The sequence below is a fragment of the Oryx dammah genome, unplaced genomic scaffold (assembly GCF_014754425.2).
Source record: "Oryx dammah isolate SB20612 unplaced genomic scaffold, SCBI_Odam_1.1 HiC_scaffold_4, whole genome shotgun sequence".
Taxonomy (NCBI): Eukaryota; Metazoa; Chordata; class Mammalia; order Artiodactyla; family Bovidae; genus Oryx; species Oryx dammah.
In genome coordinates this window covers 47,993,028-48,010,776 of record NW_024070188.1, presented here as the reverse complement: position 1 = coordinate 48,010,776, position 17,749 = coordinate 47,993,028, and the positions used below count along the sequence as shown (strand labels likewise).

The following is a 17,749-nucleotide window of genomic DNA, read 5'->3' as shown; positions in this document are numbered from 1 at the left end:
ACAGGGTCAGCCGGCTTCTAACTCAGAGATCAGAGTCTCGAGACAAATGCAGGAGTGTTTTCAACGACTGTGGTCTGTTTTTGTACCTTAGCATTGTCAAAAACTCAACTGAGGCTCCTACGTGTATTTTTTCTTTTTTCCCTTGTGCTGTTGGCTAAAGTGAACAAATGCCACAATAGTGCTTTTCCTAAGAAGCAGAACTATTAACAACTTCTGACCAGTCATGTAGGTTGTGTTTCAAACTGAGGCTGGAATATTCAATAGCTGTGGGAAAAACGATGTAAAATACAGAAAAGATGTACAATATTGCAGTGTTTTTTTAAATTGTTAGTGCTTTATTGCATTGAGTATAGTAAATATCTGAGATAAATTGAATATTCTAATTTTACTTTAGACTTTGGGAGCCCAAAATGAAGGGGTGTTTTCATGTTTATACCTTCTTTTCAGTCAAGAGTTGATTCAGTTAAAAGTTGAAGCTTGAGAGGTATGTTATATTCTATTTAATATTTTTATCACCTTGAACTTATCTCTCTTCCAAGCATTAAAAATGGTTTTCAACATTATGGAAAATATCCCGTATTTAAAGAATGAAAGTGAGAATACTTTGTTCAGCCTACATTTTCATTTGTGTGGTTGACCAAATTTTATGGTTCCTGAAGGAGTGTTTTCACCTAGCCACACTTCGCCTTGTTTTTAAAAGAATGTAACTTAGACTAAATACACTTGCTTTTAAAGGAGAGATCAGGTGTACTGCATGAAAACATAAAAAAAATTTTAAGCCTGCTGTAACATGAAAAGATTTTTCAGTGCAAGCTTAAACAAAATGCTTTCTTTAAACTGTTGACCTTTTGGAAAATACTGAACAAATGAGAAGGGGACAAAACCTCATTGTGTGCAGGCTAAGATAATGTTTTTTGTTTTTTTTTTTTAACTAACAAACTTTCTAAAAGCTAAATGTATTTCCTATGATATAAAAGCCAATCAATTAACTAAGACTTAAAGGACAAATCAGTTAAAAAAAAAAAACCTAATGGCTTTTAGAATATGTTTTACCAATGAGAAATTTATGAAGAATATTTTTTCAGCCATCATTTTATTTAAGGAAAAATATTCTTTTCGTCTACCACTTAGCCAAATGTGACTAAAGGTGAACACACTGACTTAAATCCATGAGACACACAGAAGCAAGACACTGTTCAGCAAAACACTTTTTTTAACAAACAAAATGGACTGGGTAAAAGTGATTTACTCTTCTCAGCAAACAGAAGTAGTAAACTTCATTTAATCCTTAAGGTATTTCTCAAACGTCTGATTCAAGGAAGGAAACAGCCTGAGGTGGTTCCCAGTTTGGCACGGAATGACAGCTTGCCTTTGATCCTGTTCCGGCCTTACTCGACATAATCCTTTTTTTTTTTCTTTCAGTGTAGATGTAAGCTGCTTCCTTTTGGTTGTTTTACTTGAATTTTCCTTATTTTTCTATAAAAGATAATTGAGTTATTGAAGTTTGGCTCTCCGCCGCTCAGCTTCTTTAGTGGAGGAGAGGCGTGATTGCAGTAATACAAATTCCAGGAAACAGGGTGTCTTGCCTTCCTCGAACACTGGAAAGTCATCTGTCCCTGCAGACACATCTGCAGCAAGGCCTGTGCCATGCAGTTCAGTCTTTGATAGCACACTGCAATGGGCGAAATAACACAGGAGCAGTCAGAAATATTGGAGAAGGTGATGGCACCCCACTCCAGTACTCTTGCCTGGAAAATCCCATGGATGGAGGAGCCTGGTAGGCTGCAGTCCATGGGGTTGCTAAGAGTTGGACAGGACTGAACGACTTCATTTTGACTTTTCACTTTCATGCATTGGAGAAGGAAATGGCAACCCACTCCAGTGTTCTTGCCTGGAGAGTCCCAGGGACGGGGGAGCCTGGTGGGCTGCCGTCTATGGGGTCGCAGAGAGTCGGACATGACTGAAGCAACTTAGCAGTAGCAGCAGTCAGAAATATAAATAATAGCCGTAGCCTCTTTTCATGTGCTAGAAAGCTTTTGTATTAAAAAAACTTCTAATATAAAAAGACTGATTTATTGTAGTGGTGGTGGTGGTTTAGTCACTAAGTCGTGTCCGACTCTTGCAAACCCCTGGACTGTAGCACACCAGGCTCCTCTGTTCATGGGATTTTCCAGGCAATACTGGAGTGGATTGCCATTTCTTTCTCCATGGGATCTTTCCAACCCAGGAAACAAACCCAGGTCTCCTGCATTGTAGGCAGATTCTTTACCAACTGAGCTATGAGGGAAGCCCTTATTGTAACTGATATACATAAATGGAACGTTCAGACCTTAAACTTTGGGAACAAAACATTCAAACAATAGTATAGTATCGCTGACTCAATGGGCTATTACTTGAGCAAACTCCAGGAAACAGTGGACAGAGGAGCCTGACGAAGCTGAAAAAGTCAGACATGACTTAGTGACTGAACAACTAGTTTACAGGGAACACCCAGAAAGTTCATTTGGCTAATCCAAAATAGTGATCAAGATGATGAATTAAATGTTTCACCAGCGGTTCTCTTTTGGCCAGTTTCTTAGTTCATGACCAAGGTTCAATGTGTGAGAAGAAACTGCTAGATAAATCTTCCTTTAGGCTAAACAACAGACTTGACTTATAATTCAGGGGAGATAAAGCTGTAAGTGAACACATAAAATCAAACTGTTCATTAGAGATGAAGGGAAAAGCTTATCCCTGAGAATGATCTTAGCTTTGGAAAGATGCAAATTCAACTTTTCGTGTGTTTTATCCACTTAAAACCAAGTTAGGTTTTCTTGGGGAGTCTGTGGTATTTTGGTTCTTGTAAATACAAACCACAAATGCTCTAACATCTTCCACATACACCACTGCTAGGATGAACATCAAAGTCACTGACTGCCACATTTCATAAAGGATGGTTTTTAGCTTCAAGACTTTAGATTAACTAGAGAGAGCCTGTATTTTCGTATGTATGTCAATCATGCCACACAGAGAAAAGGGTAAATATTTCTAAGTTTGTTCTTTGTTCAGAAACTGTTCACAAGTGCTTTTCCTTTTGTTCATCAGATGGCTAGCCTAAAGTACATCTAGATAAAAAGTGGTTCATGCAAGCATTTAAAATGTCCACATTCCCCTGTGGAAGAGTATTCAGAATTATTTTGTCTTGTGGCCTCTGAAGCTGTGGGAGGCAAAGGTGGGCCTTGGGATGCAGGTTACTGATACACCACCGCAGGTTTACACAGCTTTATCATCCTTCAAAGGTTCATCTTTCAGATGGTGCTCAGATCCTTGGATTAACTTTTTAGATCTGTTCTGTAGATGAACAGCCAATCCCAGCCTCTTCGGTGAGCTTTCACTTTCACTGAATTAACTGTTAAACATTTGGTTTCTTTCAAGGGTCCTGAAGTCAACTTTATATCCAGTGTATTCTTCAGACTGTTTTTTCCTGTTACCAGGACATAATCTAACGCACTGAGGAGCTTCCTTAATGATTTATTTTACTTTCCACATGGTTGTTAAGGTAACTATTTGTTTCATCCAGAAACTGCCTCTTCTTTTTGGAAGATTCGTTAAGTTTCTCTTTCTCCTCTTTCCAACAAAGTTCTAGATTCCCTGTGGTGATCTCTTCAGAGAGTCCTCTGAGTATCAGATATGATACATCTGAACGACATGCCTCAACAAACCCTGAGGGATTACACGGAAAGACTTTCCAAGGAAGCTCCAGACTGTCTCTGAGGTCAGTACACCTCCAGCCCTACAACTCACAGTTTTTAAAATCAGCTTTAGTGACTTACACACAAAACATCGGGGGGTGGGGAGGGGAATGGCTTTATTGGGAGATAATTTGCATACATGTAAAATGTACAGTTCAGTAGATTTCAGTATATTGAGTTGTGCATTCATATAAATGGAAACAGACAATATGTAATCTTTTGTGACTGGCTTCTTAATAATGTTTTCAAGATTCATTCAGATGCAGCATGTATCAGTACTTCATTCCTTTTCGTTTGCTAAATAATGTTTTATTGTATGGGTAGAGCACATTTTACTTAGCTCTTATCAGTTGATAGGCACTTGGACTGTCCACTCTGTGGCTCTTATGAATAATGCTGTTTTACCCTCTGGGCAACTGGACAGTCTGTTTCCAAAGTGGCTGCACAATTTTACAGTCCCTCCAGCCACGTATGAGGGTTCCAGTTTCTCCGTCCTCACAAACATCTGCAGTGACCTTCCTTTTTAATTATAGCCATCCTAGTAGATGTGAATAGCATCTCTTGGTGGTTTTGATTTGCATTTCCCTGATGACTGATTAATGGTGTTGAACATCTTTTTATGTGCTGACTATCTGTTGTTCTGATTTTTGCTTCTTACAAAATTACTGCTGCCACATCTAAAAACATTTCCAAAATACCAGGTGTGTTTTTCCGTGCTAAGACAGTTGCTCTGATGCACTTTTCTTGGCTCTCTCTCTGATATGCTATGCTCCATGTTCTGATATTTTGCTCAAGGGTTCTACATATAAACAGTTTCACTTGCCTTTGGGCTGCCCATGATTGAGCCTAAGCTCAACTAAACACATGGAGACTTTGAAAACCTTTCAGAACAATGCTGTAGTTAAGATCTGGCTAAAGCAAGGGTTTTTTCTAACTCTTTGAGCTGCATATTGCCTTGAGTAATCATCATCCGGATTGTATCCTGTAGAAGAAAGTGAAATCTGGTCAGTTTTAACTGGTAGAACAAGGTACAGCTCTACCATGTCATTTGTTAAAATTAAGAATTAACACTGAGAACTGGAACTGCTGTACTTTAGGGAAGCCCAGAATTAACAATCAGGGGTGTACAATTGTCTGACATGCTTTCATATATTCCAAACATACTTCCCAAACCACCATGCTGTAATATTTATCATCTTTTTGTGTGTGCATGCAGATATTTGGTTTAACAGAAAAGTTGGGTGATGCCACTGTAGAGTGTAGACAGAACAAACACTGTAAAATTTAAAATACCAGTTAGGTGAAAAATCAGTGACATTGAGAGCAATGATCAAGATATATCATTTCAAGCTATATTCCAAGATAGCTACTAAATTTTTTAAAAAGCTCACTAATCAAGCATCCCAGGTGGCACTAGTGGTAAAGAACCCACCTGCCAATGCAGGAGACCTAAGAGATGCGGGTTTGACCCCTGGGTTGGGAAGATTCCCTTGGAGGAGGGAGGGCATGGCAACCTACTCCAGTTTTCTTGCCTGGAGAATCCCGTGGACATAGGAGCCTGGCGGTTTTTCAGTAGATATTCCAAGATATTGTATAAACTTAAAAAACAAACTCACTAATCAGTACAAAAGGGCCAGGGTCTTCCCTCACTAGTGATCTTGGTCTCACCTCTTCCGTGGCACTTTTGTTTCTTTTGAATTCTTCTCTTGCCCAGTCCTTCAGGTATTTGCGATCAGAATCATTTGGAACTTGACGAATTGCCTTCAAAATGCTTCTGTAGAGGAGGAGAACTTGTTGCCTTCTCATGAACTGTACAGGAGAGGAGAAATAGCAATTACAGCCGCATAATCGTCAGTTCAGTGGGTTCTTTTATCTTTGGTCCTCAATTTTGAAAAGAGGAAAGAAAACCATTTTTTTCCCTAAGAAAATGGCAAGAAATTTACTTGGATTGTTTACTCCTTTGTCAAATACAGGAACCGTTAAAGAGTACAAGCGACAGAGGAGTCTTTATAGTGTGTCACCAGGCAATGAAGTGCCCGGGCTAGATAGCCAGACCTCAGCCAGCCTCTCGCCTCTGCGACCGGAGAGCAGCCCCGCCCCGCAGCGCCTTCCGTCCTCCAAGGCGGGAAGCCCCGCCCCCCAGCCCGAGCCAATCAGAGTGCGGCGCGCATAGGGGCTTCCTGCCCAGGCGTCCCTCAGTCCCGCTCTAGAGGATGGGTGGAGGAAGCGATAGAGAATCGAGCTCAGACCCAGAAAAGCTGCCCTAAGAGGCCCTCGAGAACAGCTGGTACCTGCTTGAGCGTTAGTGTCGCTGGGGGCAAGCGGGAAGTGGCCATGTCGTCCTGACAGCGTGGTTCGCTAAAGCCCCGGCGCGCAGGAGCGGAAGTGGGGGGGGGTGGCGGGGCGGGGCGCACTCAGTTTCCTGGGAGACGGCCTGCAGCGTGTGCGCCCCCTATAGAACCTGGCAGTCTATTGGTCGGAACTAATGCCCGAGGCAGTTTCGCTTTGTCTTAGTCTGTTTCCTTATCAGAGAAATGGGATAAGAGTTCCTGCGTACTAGATTGTTGTGAGAGTGAAATAGTGGTGAGGCATTTAGCACAGTTCTCAACACGTGTTTGTTCTATTAAATGGAAGTTAAGGGTTTTGATGGTGAAGGGAGAAAACTGTGTATTCCTTTTGAGATTTAGTGTATATGGCTAAAATTACTAAAATTGTAAATGTTAATTTCTCGAAGTTTGTGTTCTGCTCTGCTTGTTTTTGTCTTTTTCCTGGTGCTGCATTTTTCCTGGCGCTGTAGTCTTCATGATCGTCATTAGTTACAAGGTTTTAGGTGGTTGTCCCATTGCAGTTTTGAGAACTTTGTATCACTATGTTCAAATGAAGAAACGAATATCCCTACACCTTAAGCTTTTCCTATGAAGTGAAGTCGCTCGGTCATGTCCGACTCTCTGCGACCCAATGGACTGTAGCCTCCTCCACCCATGGGATTTTCCAGGCAAGAGTACTGGAATGGGTTGCCATTTCCTTCTCCACAGGATCTTCCTGACCCAGGGATCGAACCCAGGTTTCCTGCACTGTAGGCAGACGCTTTACCGTCTGAGCCACCAGGGAAGTCCTTACTTCCCTATACTTGTTTTTATTCTCCCCTCAGTACACTCTGTAGGCTCTTGGCGTGTATTAACTGTAAGAAGTTAGTGAATCCCTCCTACTTCCGAATTAAAATACGGCCTTAAATGTTCAGTAGTTACCAGATCGTTCCCTGAGCATCTCCACTTGATTTGCTTGCTTGGAATCCTAACCCTAGTTGTGTATTTCAGTGTGTGTGTTTACCCACCTGTTTTCTCACTTCTAAAGTGAAATGATGCATCTGCCAGAGTTGTTACTGTAGCATTGTATGTGGTGCACTGAGAACAGAACCTAGCACGGGTAAGCACCCTGGTGGCTATTACCAGGCATTGTGTGAATAATGTTGATGCCATAACCCACCCTTTTTCAATCTCATGGGCTGTAGGCCACCAGGCTCCTCCATCCATGTCATTTCCCCAGCAAGAATACTGGGGTGTGTTGCCATTTGCTCCAGGGGATCTTGACCCAGGGATCAAACCCGAGTCTCCTGCATGCAGGCAAAGCCTAAAAACGTGTCTAATTAGCAATTTATTTTTTTTCCTTTTAACTATTAGTGAAATATCCCTTGTCACTTTCAGTTACACTTATTTTGTGAATTGTTCTGACTTTGGTCCCTTTATGATGACCCAGACTTTTATTCTAATTTTATATGCAGTTTTCCATATTTAAAACATTTTTTATCTTTTTTTTATATAGCTTTAAGTCTCTGTACACTGTATTTTCTATTATTTTGATTCATCTTCTCCCTTTAATTCTTAAAAAAATTTTCATTATTCATGTTTAAAATATTTATTCCACCTAGAATTTTGTTTTACAGCATATTGGGGATATAAGTTCTTTTCCAGTTGTAAACTATAGTTTCAGCACCATGTGTTAACCATTGATTCATCTTCCTGGGCTTTGTGATGGTCTTGGTAAATTCTTTTAGGGTCTGAATAACCCGTACAGCTATTTCATCCAGGTTTTTGTTGTGTTTTCATTAAGCAGTAATACTATCTTATAGTATATTGTAAGTATCTATTTGTCTATGACCTTTACAAATGTTTTGTCATTTTCCTTTAAATCATCTTAGAATGTTAATCTATAAAGTAACGTGAGAACAGACATTTTTATACTATTTCTTCTTTTCATCCAGAAACACCCCCTTATGCCAGACACTGGTAATGCTGTCCTGAGTCATATGCCTTCTGTTCTCAGAATCACTCAGGGTAGGAAGACATAAGTGTAAGGTAGTATTATAGATGCTGTTAAGACTCCTACCATGGAAGCACATTCTTCCAGGGCTTATCTGAGCTAAGTGTTCATCAGAAAGGCAAAGTGGGAAGAGAATTCCAGACAAAGAACACATGGAACACTGGCAGATTCTGGGGCCCCCGTGGTTTGCTGTGAGCAGATCAAATAGTGTGGTGGGGATGCTGGGAGAGAAGATAAGGGAGTTAGGCCAAGAAACAACAAATAGTACCTTCTTCACAGGAATTCAGAAAGATCTCCAAGGATGCTGTATGATGGAGTGAAGCTGGCACAGTGATTAGTACTTTGAGCTACATTTTAAAAGAGATCCAGCTGCAGTACAGAACAGAAGAAAGCAAAAGGGAAGGGGCAGAATAAGATAAATGTCTAGAAGTGAGACCTGACAAAATTGGGGTTTGGATGGAGATGGGAGAGGAAAGTGAGGCAGATGGAAAGGTTGAGTTCCACGTGAGAGAGTGAGTGAGCAGGCATCCACAGTAGCTGCTTCTCAGTGACTCAGGCATGTCACACTTCCTAGTCAACCCCCTCAGTTCCTGTGTCTGCTCCTGTGCTTCCTAACTTTTTCCCATCACAGCACAAACTGAAAATGGCACTCCTCAGTAACCTGCTTACTCAAATTCTTCTGTGTCACCTTGTTAGCTATCCTAGGGCCAAGGGAATTACTCATGTTGGTATACCAACTGGGATGCTCCAACTTAGCTGGTCCTGTCAATTAAAGGGAGATACGATGGACTGTGTCACAGTCGTAATGTTGGTTCTTACCTCCCTGCAGGAAGATTAAACTTCCTGCCCCACAGAGGCCTTTGGCTAGTGATACATCTCTTCCACTCAGAACTCATCTTGGAGTAGTACCCTTACAAGCCATTGTGTGCGTCCACCGTCCTGCCCTTCTTCTTCTGCCGAGGCCAGCATGCTGAGGCTCACCCACCGTAGACATGAACACAAGAAACAGACCCTGGGGCTGTTTGAGGTAAGCCACCGAAGTTGCAGGGTCACGATACACAGCATAAACTAGTGACAGCTGCCTGATCCAGCAGTCAAGACCCCTCGCACACCTTTTATACTCTTGTCATATTCCATTAAGGGTCATAAGTGACATCAACCGTGGTATATACTTTTTAATACTTTTCAGAATACAAGCTGCATAGCTTTTCAGAATAAAAAAATGATATAACCTCAGGTACATGCTTTAGGACACTTGGTTAAACAACAGCAAGCAGTCTGTGTCTTTGAGGACCACCTCAGAAGGGTGGCACACTTCGCAGTGTAACTGTAACACACACGGAGATGGACGATTACACCCTGGCATGTTGTCTACTAAAGGACATTGGGACAGGCAGAACTTAGAGAGAACACAGCACAGTTTCAAGTATTCGAGCACTGCTTTTTGGCCAAGTAAATAGAAAACTGCTGAAAAACCGCTGGTGTATTTCTGACTGGGAAAAGAGGTTTGGCTGCTCAGTTCTTCTGACACAGCACTCTTTTCCAGGATGAGCCTGGCTCAGTTCAGCTTGAAAGCAGTGTGAGGGATGATTCTTCCTCTTAACTGTTAAGAAAAAATGAACTAAAGAAATAAATTACTACAACAACAGGAACTGTGGCATTGAGAGGATGGAATAAACAAAGGGAAAATGATCTTTCCATCATTGCCTGGTCTCCCGAAGCAGCAAAGGTGAAGGAGCACAGGGAAAAGCCCCTTCCTTCACACACGACCCAAGGGTCATTCTCTGAGGATCTGGGCTCCCATAATGTCTGGTTGCTTTATGAGAACACACACAGCATGAGGTTCCTCCCCTTGGAGAGAAGGTAGTTCCTTTTATAACAAGCATGGTAAGAAAATACACTGACTCTCTAAAAATAAACTGGCGCTGTCTTAGCCATTTGACGGCTTTTGGGTACACACTGCGGACTTAGCAAGGCTAAGCCATAGGGCAGGGTCAAAAGGGATACTCCCTTTATTTAGTCCTTTGTCCAGAGCTCTGGCACAATCCCATGTTCCCCGCAGCATCTCCTCAAGGTGGTGTCCAGGGTCCCTGTGAGGGGAAGCAGGCAGCTGGGCCCAAGGGTGGGGTGCAGCCTCCTCTTGGGCCAGGGCTGCCCCAGCCAGGTATGAGACTCCTGCTGCTGTTCCTTGACTGCCCCAGGTTTGTTATAAGAACCAGAGCCCAGGCACAGCAGGGAGCAAGAGTTCTCTTTAGGCCCTGAAATCGAAACTTATGTTGCAATAATTTTTTGTAGCTACTGGGTGAATGTTTATAAATCAGGTCTAAGATAAAATACTATTTTCTAGGAGTTCAGAAACAGTTCTCCAGAAGGGAGCTCCTGGCAAGCAGTGTGACATTCTGAGAGCAGTTAAAAGTCTCTCTTGGGACTGTGTTCCTCCTGCTCTATGGGTGGTCAGAGGCCGTCACCAGCTCAAACCACTGCCTGAGAGCATCGCTGAGCGTCTCGGGAAGTGCATTCACATCGCGGAGAATTATGTAAAACGGGAATGGGAACTCTTCCATGTACGATCGGATTTCAGGCATTTCTCCAGGCCCTTTAAATATCGGTACCTTAATGTCCAAGATAGAATCCTGGCAACAGAAGACATTTTGAAGAGAAAAATTAAATCAGCTCTTTTATGATCTCTTTTGCAGACAATAGGCTCCTGCATATAAAAGTAGCTCTTATTAAGGAAGAGGCAGATCTCTTTCTGAGTATCCCTTCCAGGAGAATGGACACCGAAAGAGAGGGAAAGGGGTAGATGAGCAAACCTGATTGCCCTATGATGGTGTTTCCTATTCTATACTTGGAATAATTCACGTTAAGTCTTCAACTTGCTATTTAGGCCTTAATGTGACCTGGAGAGATGGGACTTCCCCTGGAACAGAACTGCCTGATGCTTGCTCCTCTGAGGAGGGCATTGCTGAGATACAAGTACCTAGGAAGGGCTGGCTTTGTTTCCAGCGGACAAGGCCCGTCACAAAGGCTGCTGTGCAGAGGGAGATGACCCACTAGAGTACCAGTCATCACAGTGAGTGGTTCAGAGGATGGTCTCTAGTATGTATGGCTTCTGAGTCGTTACCTACAACCTCTCCGCGTTTGTCCTTTGCTGTAGAGTGGGAATAACCACGCCTACATCAGAGTCATTGCACAATTATATGAGAACATAGCTATAAGATGCCTCAAACAGTGCATTCAGGATGCCACGAGTGTTAAGAGGAGTTCTTGGTATGATGGTGAGATGCAGGCCATTTGTCAGATAGAATAGCTTGGAGGGAATTCTCACTTTATCTCCAGAAAAGTGGCTGTTAGTAGTCACTCACCCGTGAACTGGGATTGTCCAACACAACAAAAATAACAAAGATGTTAGCATTCCGGGCGGCCTGAACTGCTCCTAGGACTCTGTCTTTGCCTTCGAGGAAAAGGCCGCGTCCATCAGAGACCACCAGGAGGAGCTGGGCGATTTCTGGAGAGGAACACATGGCAGGAGGGGAAAACTCAAACAACTTGAGAACTACCACGGTAAGACAAATTAGGCAGGCTTTCTCTGAACTAGTAAAACCAAACAGTTCTGAAGCTGATGAATTCTGGCACAAAGAGGGTCTCCAGTTAGATCTATTATTTGAATGTGTGAGGCAGAGACAAAGCTGTGCAGACACTTCTGTCAATAAAACAGTTTCCCAACAGTGCTTTGGGGATAGGTCACATTTAGATCAACTTTGTTGTAGAACAACATGTGAGAATGAAAACACATGTTTATGGATATAAAGTATAAAAAGAGCAGTCCTGAGCAGACCATTAGAACAAAGTACCCAAATCAGAAACGTGGAACTGTATCTTTCACATTTCTGTCAATTTCCTGTACCTAAATTCTATGTTTTTTTCTTTTTCCTTGAAATTGACTCATTTAAACAAAACTTAAATAGACTAGACCACTAAAATGAATAAAAATGTTTTAAAAAATTTAGCACATTATATTTTCAGTGAAAATTACAAGTGTTGAGAGGCGTGCATGACCTGCTTCAACAGGTACAATCAGAATGGAGGATTTAGGAAGGGTTAGAACTGGTGTGCTGTAAAAGCCCCAATCAATCACGATGGATTACCTCATTTCTAAATTACATCGTCCTCTGCTTTCCTTTGTTACTAAAATATTACAGAATATTCTTTACATTTAATTCCACACACCCTGCTCCTTCCTTTCACAAGTGAACTCAAATCTACCAAATAAAAAATTCCATGAATGTTTAATACCTCCCATCATCCCCTGTTCATGTCTTTTCCTATAGAGCATACACTTGAAAATACGGTGATGGGTACACTGAAGTGAGACAAGCAATTTGCAAATAATACAGGAGCAGAAAAGTGTTTTGTTAACAAAGACCAAAGAACACAGCTTACCTGGACTGACGTTTTGTGAGAGTTTCTGAGCAGCTGCAAACATGTTGGCTGCAGACTCTAGAAACTAAACCAAAACCAGAAATAGACAATTAGAAGACTATTTAACTCTTTCCATTGTCACAGAGACTGAAATTACATCTGGCACTTAAGTGATCATCTCAAATCTATAGGAACCAAACTGTCCCTTCCACTCACCCGCAAAGGACTGATAAGGCTTGCACTTGGCATTTACCTTGGGTGCTGGCATTTCAAGCCTAGACCTATACCCATGGCATATACCCCACTAGTGTTCTATGAGAAACCCCAAAGTGGGGGGAAAAAACCACTTAACTCTGGGGGACAGGAAGTCAGTAACTCCCCAAATGAACTGAAGAGCTGTCTTTCAAGAAAGGAAAATAACTGAGCAAAAAAGGGCAAAAAAAACCCCTCACAACATGTCCATAAGGAAGGAAGTTAAATTAAGATAGGAATCAGGAGAGAATTACTATCCCATACTGTTCTGAACTCATGCCACCCTGAGCAAGTCACTAGCTTTATTTCACATCACTTCTCTAGGCTAAATGGTGGAGAGAAATTGGCCTTGACCCACTTGATAAGTGTACTGGGAGGTGGTTCATTTTCCTAAAATGCTCCAAACTGCTCAAAAAAAGTAGGGAGCCAAAAAATCAATGATGCAAAGTGAAATGATCTTTGAGTAACAGAAAAAGAGGTCACACTGTATTTAATAATGGATGCCAAAGGAGCTTCTGTTCCAGTGGTACACAATCTTGAGGTTTAGGACTATTCTCTATTGTAAATTTTACTATATTTGGGAGGAGGGGGTCCTAAAAAGTATGTCTTTCCTATACCAGAAAAAAAGGGGCTTCCCTTGTAGCTCAGCTGGTAAAGAAACTGCCAGCAATGCGGGAGACCTAGGTTTGAGCCCTGGGTTGGGAAGATCACCTGGAGAAAGGCTACCCACTTCAGTATTCTGGCCTAGAGAATTCCATGGACTGTATAGCCCATGGGGTTGCAAAGAGTTGGACACGGCTAAGCGACTTCCACTTTCAGAAGACATGTGATGTCATCAACTTACCTGAGCAATCTTAGTTTTCTTTTGCTGGAATTTGCAGAGCCGCAGAATCTGGGACCCTGAGTAGTCACTGAACTGTTCATGGAATGGATGTAATAGCTTTACAGACTCTCCAAAACTTGGAGGAGAAAAACCAAACAATGGGAGTTACTTTTTGTCATGCTAAAAAAGGCTGGGTTTCCCAAAGGGATTAAAAGTCACCTTTACCTGCATACTGCAATCTGACCGACTTCTAGAAGGGTTAGAGCATTTCCAATCACGGCCAAAGACTCAAAGGCAAGCTGTAAAACAGAAAACTGAGGGTTGAAGGCATCAGGGTATTCTTGACACCAATGCCTTTCAACTCTTCATACCACAAGGAAACGCTGTTTTTTTGGTATGGCACACAGGGGAACACCATCAATATGGCTGTTTACCAACTCAGAGGCCTTGGTAGTCTTAGGCTCTGGGTAATGCCACAGGCACCAAAACCCAGTATCCGCTATAGTAGTAGGAAAGGTCTGCTTTAGCATTACTCGATAAAAGTGATCCCCAGAAACCTGGTCCATAAATTATGGTTTCCCTCTGCTTTTCTGACTACATAATACCTCATGGGTAAAAGATTTTATTAGCCTATTTATTCTAATCTATGCATAAATGACGGTATAGTTTTAGAATTTAAATTCAACTGAAAAGAAGATGATATTTATAGCAGTTAACACCTACTGAACATGTATCAAATACCTGGCACTGAACCAAGTGCTCTATATATGTTGTTTCATTCAGTCTTCATAATGACTATGAGTTTGAGTTAAGTATTGTTATAATCCTTTTTTAAGAAGTAAAATTACCTGCCCGAAGTCATGTACTAAGTGGGGAGTTGAGACTTGAACCCAGGTTTAGATGGTACGCTTTTTTTTCCCCCAGCAAAATGTATGTATAGACTTTAGGTTACTCACTGGCTCGTGCTGGCTATCACTGAGGAACCCCCCACCACTCTCCATGTCCATGACGGTGGGTGGGGCTGTAAGGAACTCTACCCAGGCTCCTAAGCCCTGTTAATACTGACAGAACACTAACTCTACACAGACTTAAAGAAGTGTATACTGAGGACTTTTTCTTAAAAAAATCAGAAATATTCAGATACTAAATTGTGCATGGTCTAAAAGAGTACAGTGCATCATGTTTTGTGGAAAATAAACATTGTCGGAGTGACTTACCCTGCAGCTAGACAGCTGCACAGCAAGGCTAAGAAATACAGCAATCTAAAAGATCTACAATCTAAGAGACCACAATCTTTGGGACATCTCGAAATTGCTTTCAAACTCTTTAACGTTTAGGTCTTCTCAAATATGGTATCACATTCTCAGAACTAACTGGTATTCCAAAGTGCTTTCTGTCCAGACCACACTCAATACAAATACATTCAGGTGGCCCATCGAACCATCATTGCACTGCTACTCCTTACCTGTTTGGTGTGGTTGTCCACCATGCTGGAAGAGTCATCGATAGCCAGACAGATTTGATACTGCCGTTTACTAGGCTTGGTTCTTCGAAGCCAAATCTTGTCTTTCCGAAACTGGCTGGCAATGTATGGAATGACCTTCCGCATGTTCAGTCGCTTCCCAGTTCGATAGTCCCCTCTATTAAATTTAACCAAACAGAACAAAGATTAGAGCTAAAAGCACAGAAACAGTACCTGACAGCCAATTACACCAAATAACCAGTATCCTGGCACAATGAAGTATTATTGTCGATTGAGACTGCCAGGATCTTCTTGATCAGCAGCAAACAGATATGTATGTGGCAATAATGATTAGGTCCTTTTAGAAAATGTAAAACACTTTTTAAAAAGGAAAAAAAAATGTTTGCATTGACTGTTAAGTGTTGGATTCTCTTTTCTGTTCTAAAACTCTGATTTTGGATACCCCTTTGGACTTCCCTGGTCGCTCAGATGGTAAAGCATCTGTCTACAATGTGGAGACCTGGGTTCAAGCCCCGGGTTGGGAAGATCCCCTGGAGAAGGAAATGGCAATCCACTCCAGTACTACTGCCTGGGAAATCCCATGGACAGAGGAGGCTGGTAGGCTACAATCCACTCCAGTACTACTGCCTGGGAAATCCCATGGACAAAGGAGGCTGGAAGGCTACAGTCTATGGGGATGCAAAGAGTCGGACACGACTGAGCGACTTCACCTGCACTTTGGAAAGATCTAGGTGAGTGATGCGTGCAGCAAGTTGAGTGACCCAACATGTAGAGGGTGAGCAGCACACCCCCCCAAGGTTCAGCCAGTCTCCTCATCCGGTATTAACTAGTCACAGAAGCTTCTCTGCAGAGACAACAACACGGCAACAAGGTAAGGACGCCAGACTGGTGCCTGCACAGCAGGAATGGCCACCTAGATGCTGGCACCACAGCTGGTTGGTGCTCGGCTCAGCAGGAGAGGCGACGCTGGCGCCCTCCTCAGGGCGCCACGAGCACCTCCAGTGCAGAAGACTTACTTCAGCTTGGCGGCCTGGGTTGGCTCCAGTATGAGACGGAGCTGTTCACACAGCTGTTGTGAAAGAGGCGCAGTTAAGACCAGGTAACTCTGCCACATCTCCGCTGCGGCCTTCTCCTGTGACAACAGTATGCGAGGTGCCTTTAGAATGTCAGAGCCAGGCAAGGTCATTACAGCAAGACGAGGGCTTGAGGCAAAGCAGAAGAAAACAGCTTGCTTCTCTCGGCAAGCTGATTCACTTGGTTTAAAATGTCTCCTCTTCCACCAAAGCCACTAATCACAGTTCCAATGAGAAAGAATGAAATTTCAATGAGGCAGTAAAAGACTAGAATTCATGACCAGATCAGTGCCTTATTCACATCTCCTATGAGGGGTACGTAATGTGTACCCTTCACATGGAGAGGGAGCTGTGATGGTTCACTTTGGTGTCAGGAGATCCAGCCACTTAAACTATGGGCTCTCGGGGTCTTGTTTCAAAAGCAAAGTGACAAGGACAACTCTCTCAAGTAACACACTTAAAAGTGTGCTTATTTCCTGGGTACAAAGCTCCATTTTTTTTTTTAGGGCAATTACGGCACAGCAATCATTACATACATGTGATGAGAATGATAATAGATATATTTGTGTATACATATATAGATGAAAGTAAAAGAGGAGAGTGAAAAAGTTGGCTTAAAGCTCAACATTCAGAAAACGAAGATCATGGCATCTGGTCCCATCACTTCATGGAAAATAGATGGGGAAATAGTGGAAACAGTGTCAGACTTTGTTTTTGGGGGCTCAAAAATCACTGCAGATGGTGACTGCAGCCATGAAATTAAAAGATGCTTACTCCTTGGAAGAAAAGTTATGACCAACCTAGATAGCATATTCAAAAGCAGAGACATTACTTTGCCAACAAAGGTCCGTCTAGTCAAGACTATGGTTTTTCCTGTGGTCATGTATGGATATGAGAGGTGGACTGTGAAGAAAGCTGAGTGCCGAAGAACTGATGCTTTTGAACTGTGGTGTTGGAGAAGACTCTTGAGAGTCCCTTGGACTGCAGGGAGATCCAACCAGTCCATTCTAAAGGAGATCAGCCCTGGGTGTTCTTTGGAAGGAATGTTGCTAAAGCCAAAACTCCAGTACTTTGGACACCTCATGAGAAGAGTTGACTCATTGGAAAAGACTCTGATGCTTGGAGGGATTGGGGGCAAGGGGAGAAGGGGACGACAGAGGATGAGATGGCTGGATGGCATCACCGACTTGATGGACGTGAGTTTGAGTGAACTCCGGGAGATGGTGATGGACAGGGAGGCCTGGCGTGCTGCGATTCATGGGGTCGCAAAGAGTCGGACACGACTGAACAACTGAACTGAACTGAACTGATACATATATACAATAAATTTAGGATGCAAGCTCACTAAAAAGGAAACTTTCGGTTAATCTACACTTCCACTTTACGTCAGCTGGCAGTGTTCCTGGTGGTCTATTCAGAGAGTGACATAGTATCTAGAGTTTTGTCCCACGTCTCTACCACTATCACCTCTATTATTTCCATTACAGAGTTAGCAATGGAAGTTAAAAAATGAAACATCAGTTTTTGTTTTCATTAACTGCACATCTAGTGGCAAAGCAGGCTTTAAAATTATATTCTCCATATACTCAGTTGCTTTTACCAAGGTAACTGGAGTTAAGAACCTATTAAGTTTGCTGTATCTTAG

The 17,749-nt window shown here is 42.4% G+C and overlaps 2 protein-coding genes across 2 annotated transcripts in view; both read right to left on the bottom strand.

Moving 5' to 3' along the window:
* Nucleotides 1–1,076: 1,076 nt before the first annotated feature.
* Nucleotides 1,077–6,119, bottom strand: LYRM2 (LYR motif containing 2). Its single transcript, XM_040238800.1, has 3 exons — nucleotides 6,023–6,119; nucleotides 5,400–5,540; nucleotides 1,077–4,713 (listed from the first exon to the last, which is right to left on the bottom strand). The coding sequence occupies exons 1-3, from the start codon at nucleotides 6,065–6,067 to the stop codon at nucleotides 4,633–4,635; spliced, it is 267 nt and encodes an 88-aa protein (XP_040094734.1). The 5' UTR covers nucleotides 6,068–6,119; the 3' UTR covers nucleotides 1,077–4,632.
* A 3,088-nt stretch (nucleotides 6,120–9,207) lies between these two features.
* MDN1 (midasin AAA ATPase 1) overlaps nucleotides 9,208–17,749 on the bottom strand; it is a 142,331-nt gene continuing 133,789 nt past the window's right edge. Inside the window, exons 96-102 of the mRNA XM_040238799.1 lie at nucleotides 16,048–16,163; nucleotides 15,014–15,188; nucleotides 13,774–13,847; nucleotides 13,570–13,684; nucleotides 12,495–12,558; nucleotides 11,417–11,559; nucleotides 9,208–10,684 (exon numbers count right to left, since the gene is read on the bottom strand). Of these exons, the coding sequence (XP_040094733.1) occupies nucleotides 10,496–10,684; nucleotides 11,417–11,559; nucleotides 12,495–12,558; nucleotides 13,570–13,684; nucleotides 13,774–13,847; nucleotides 15,014–15,188; nucleotides 16,048–16,163 (876 nt within the window). The 3' untranslated portion in view covers nucleotides 9,208–10,495. The remainder of the gene's footprint in view (nucleotides 10,685–11,416; nucleotides 11,560–12,494; nucleotides 12,559–13,569; nucleotides 13,685–13,773; nucleotides 13,848–15,013; nucleotides 15,189–16,047; nucleotides 16,164–17,749) is intronic.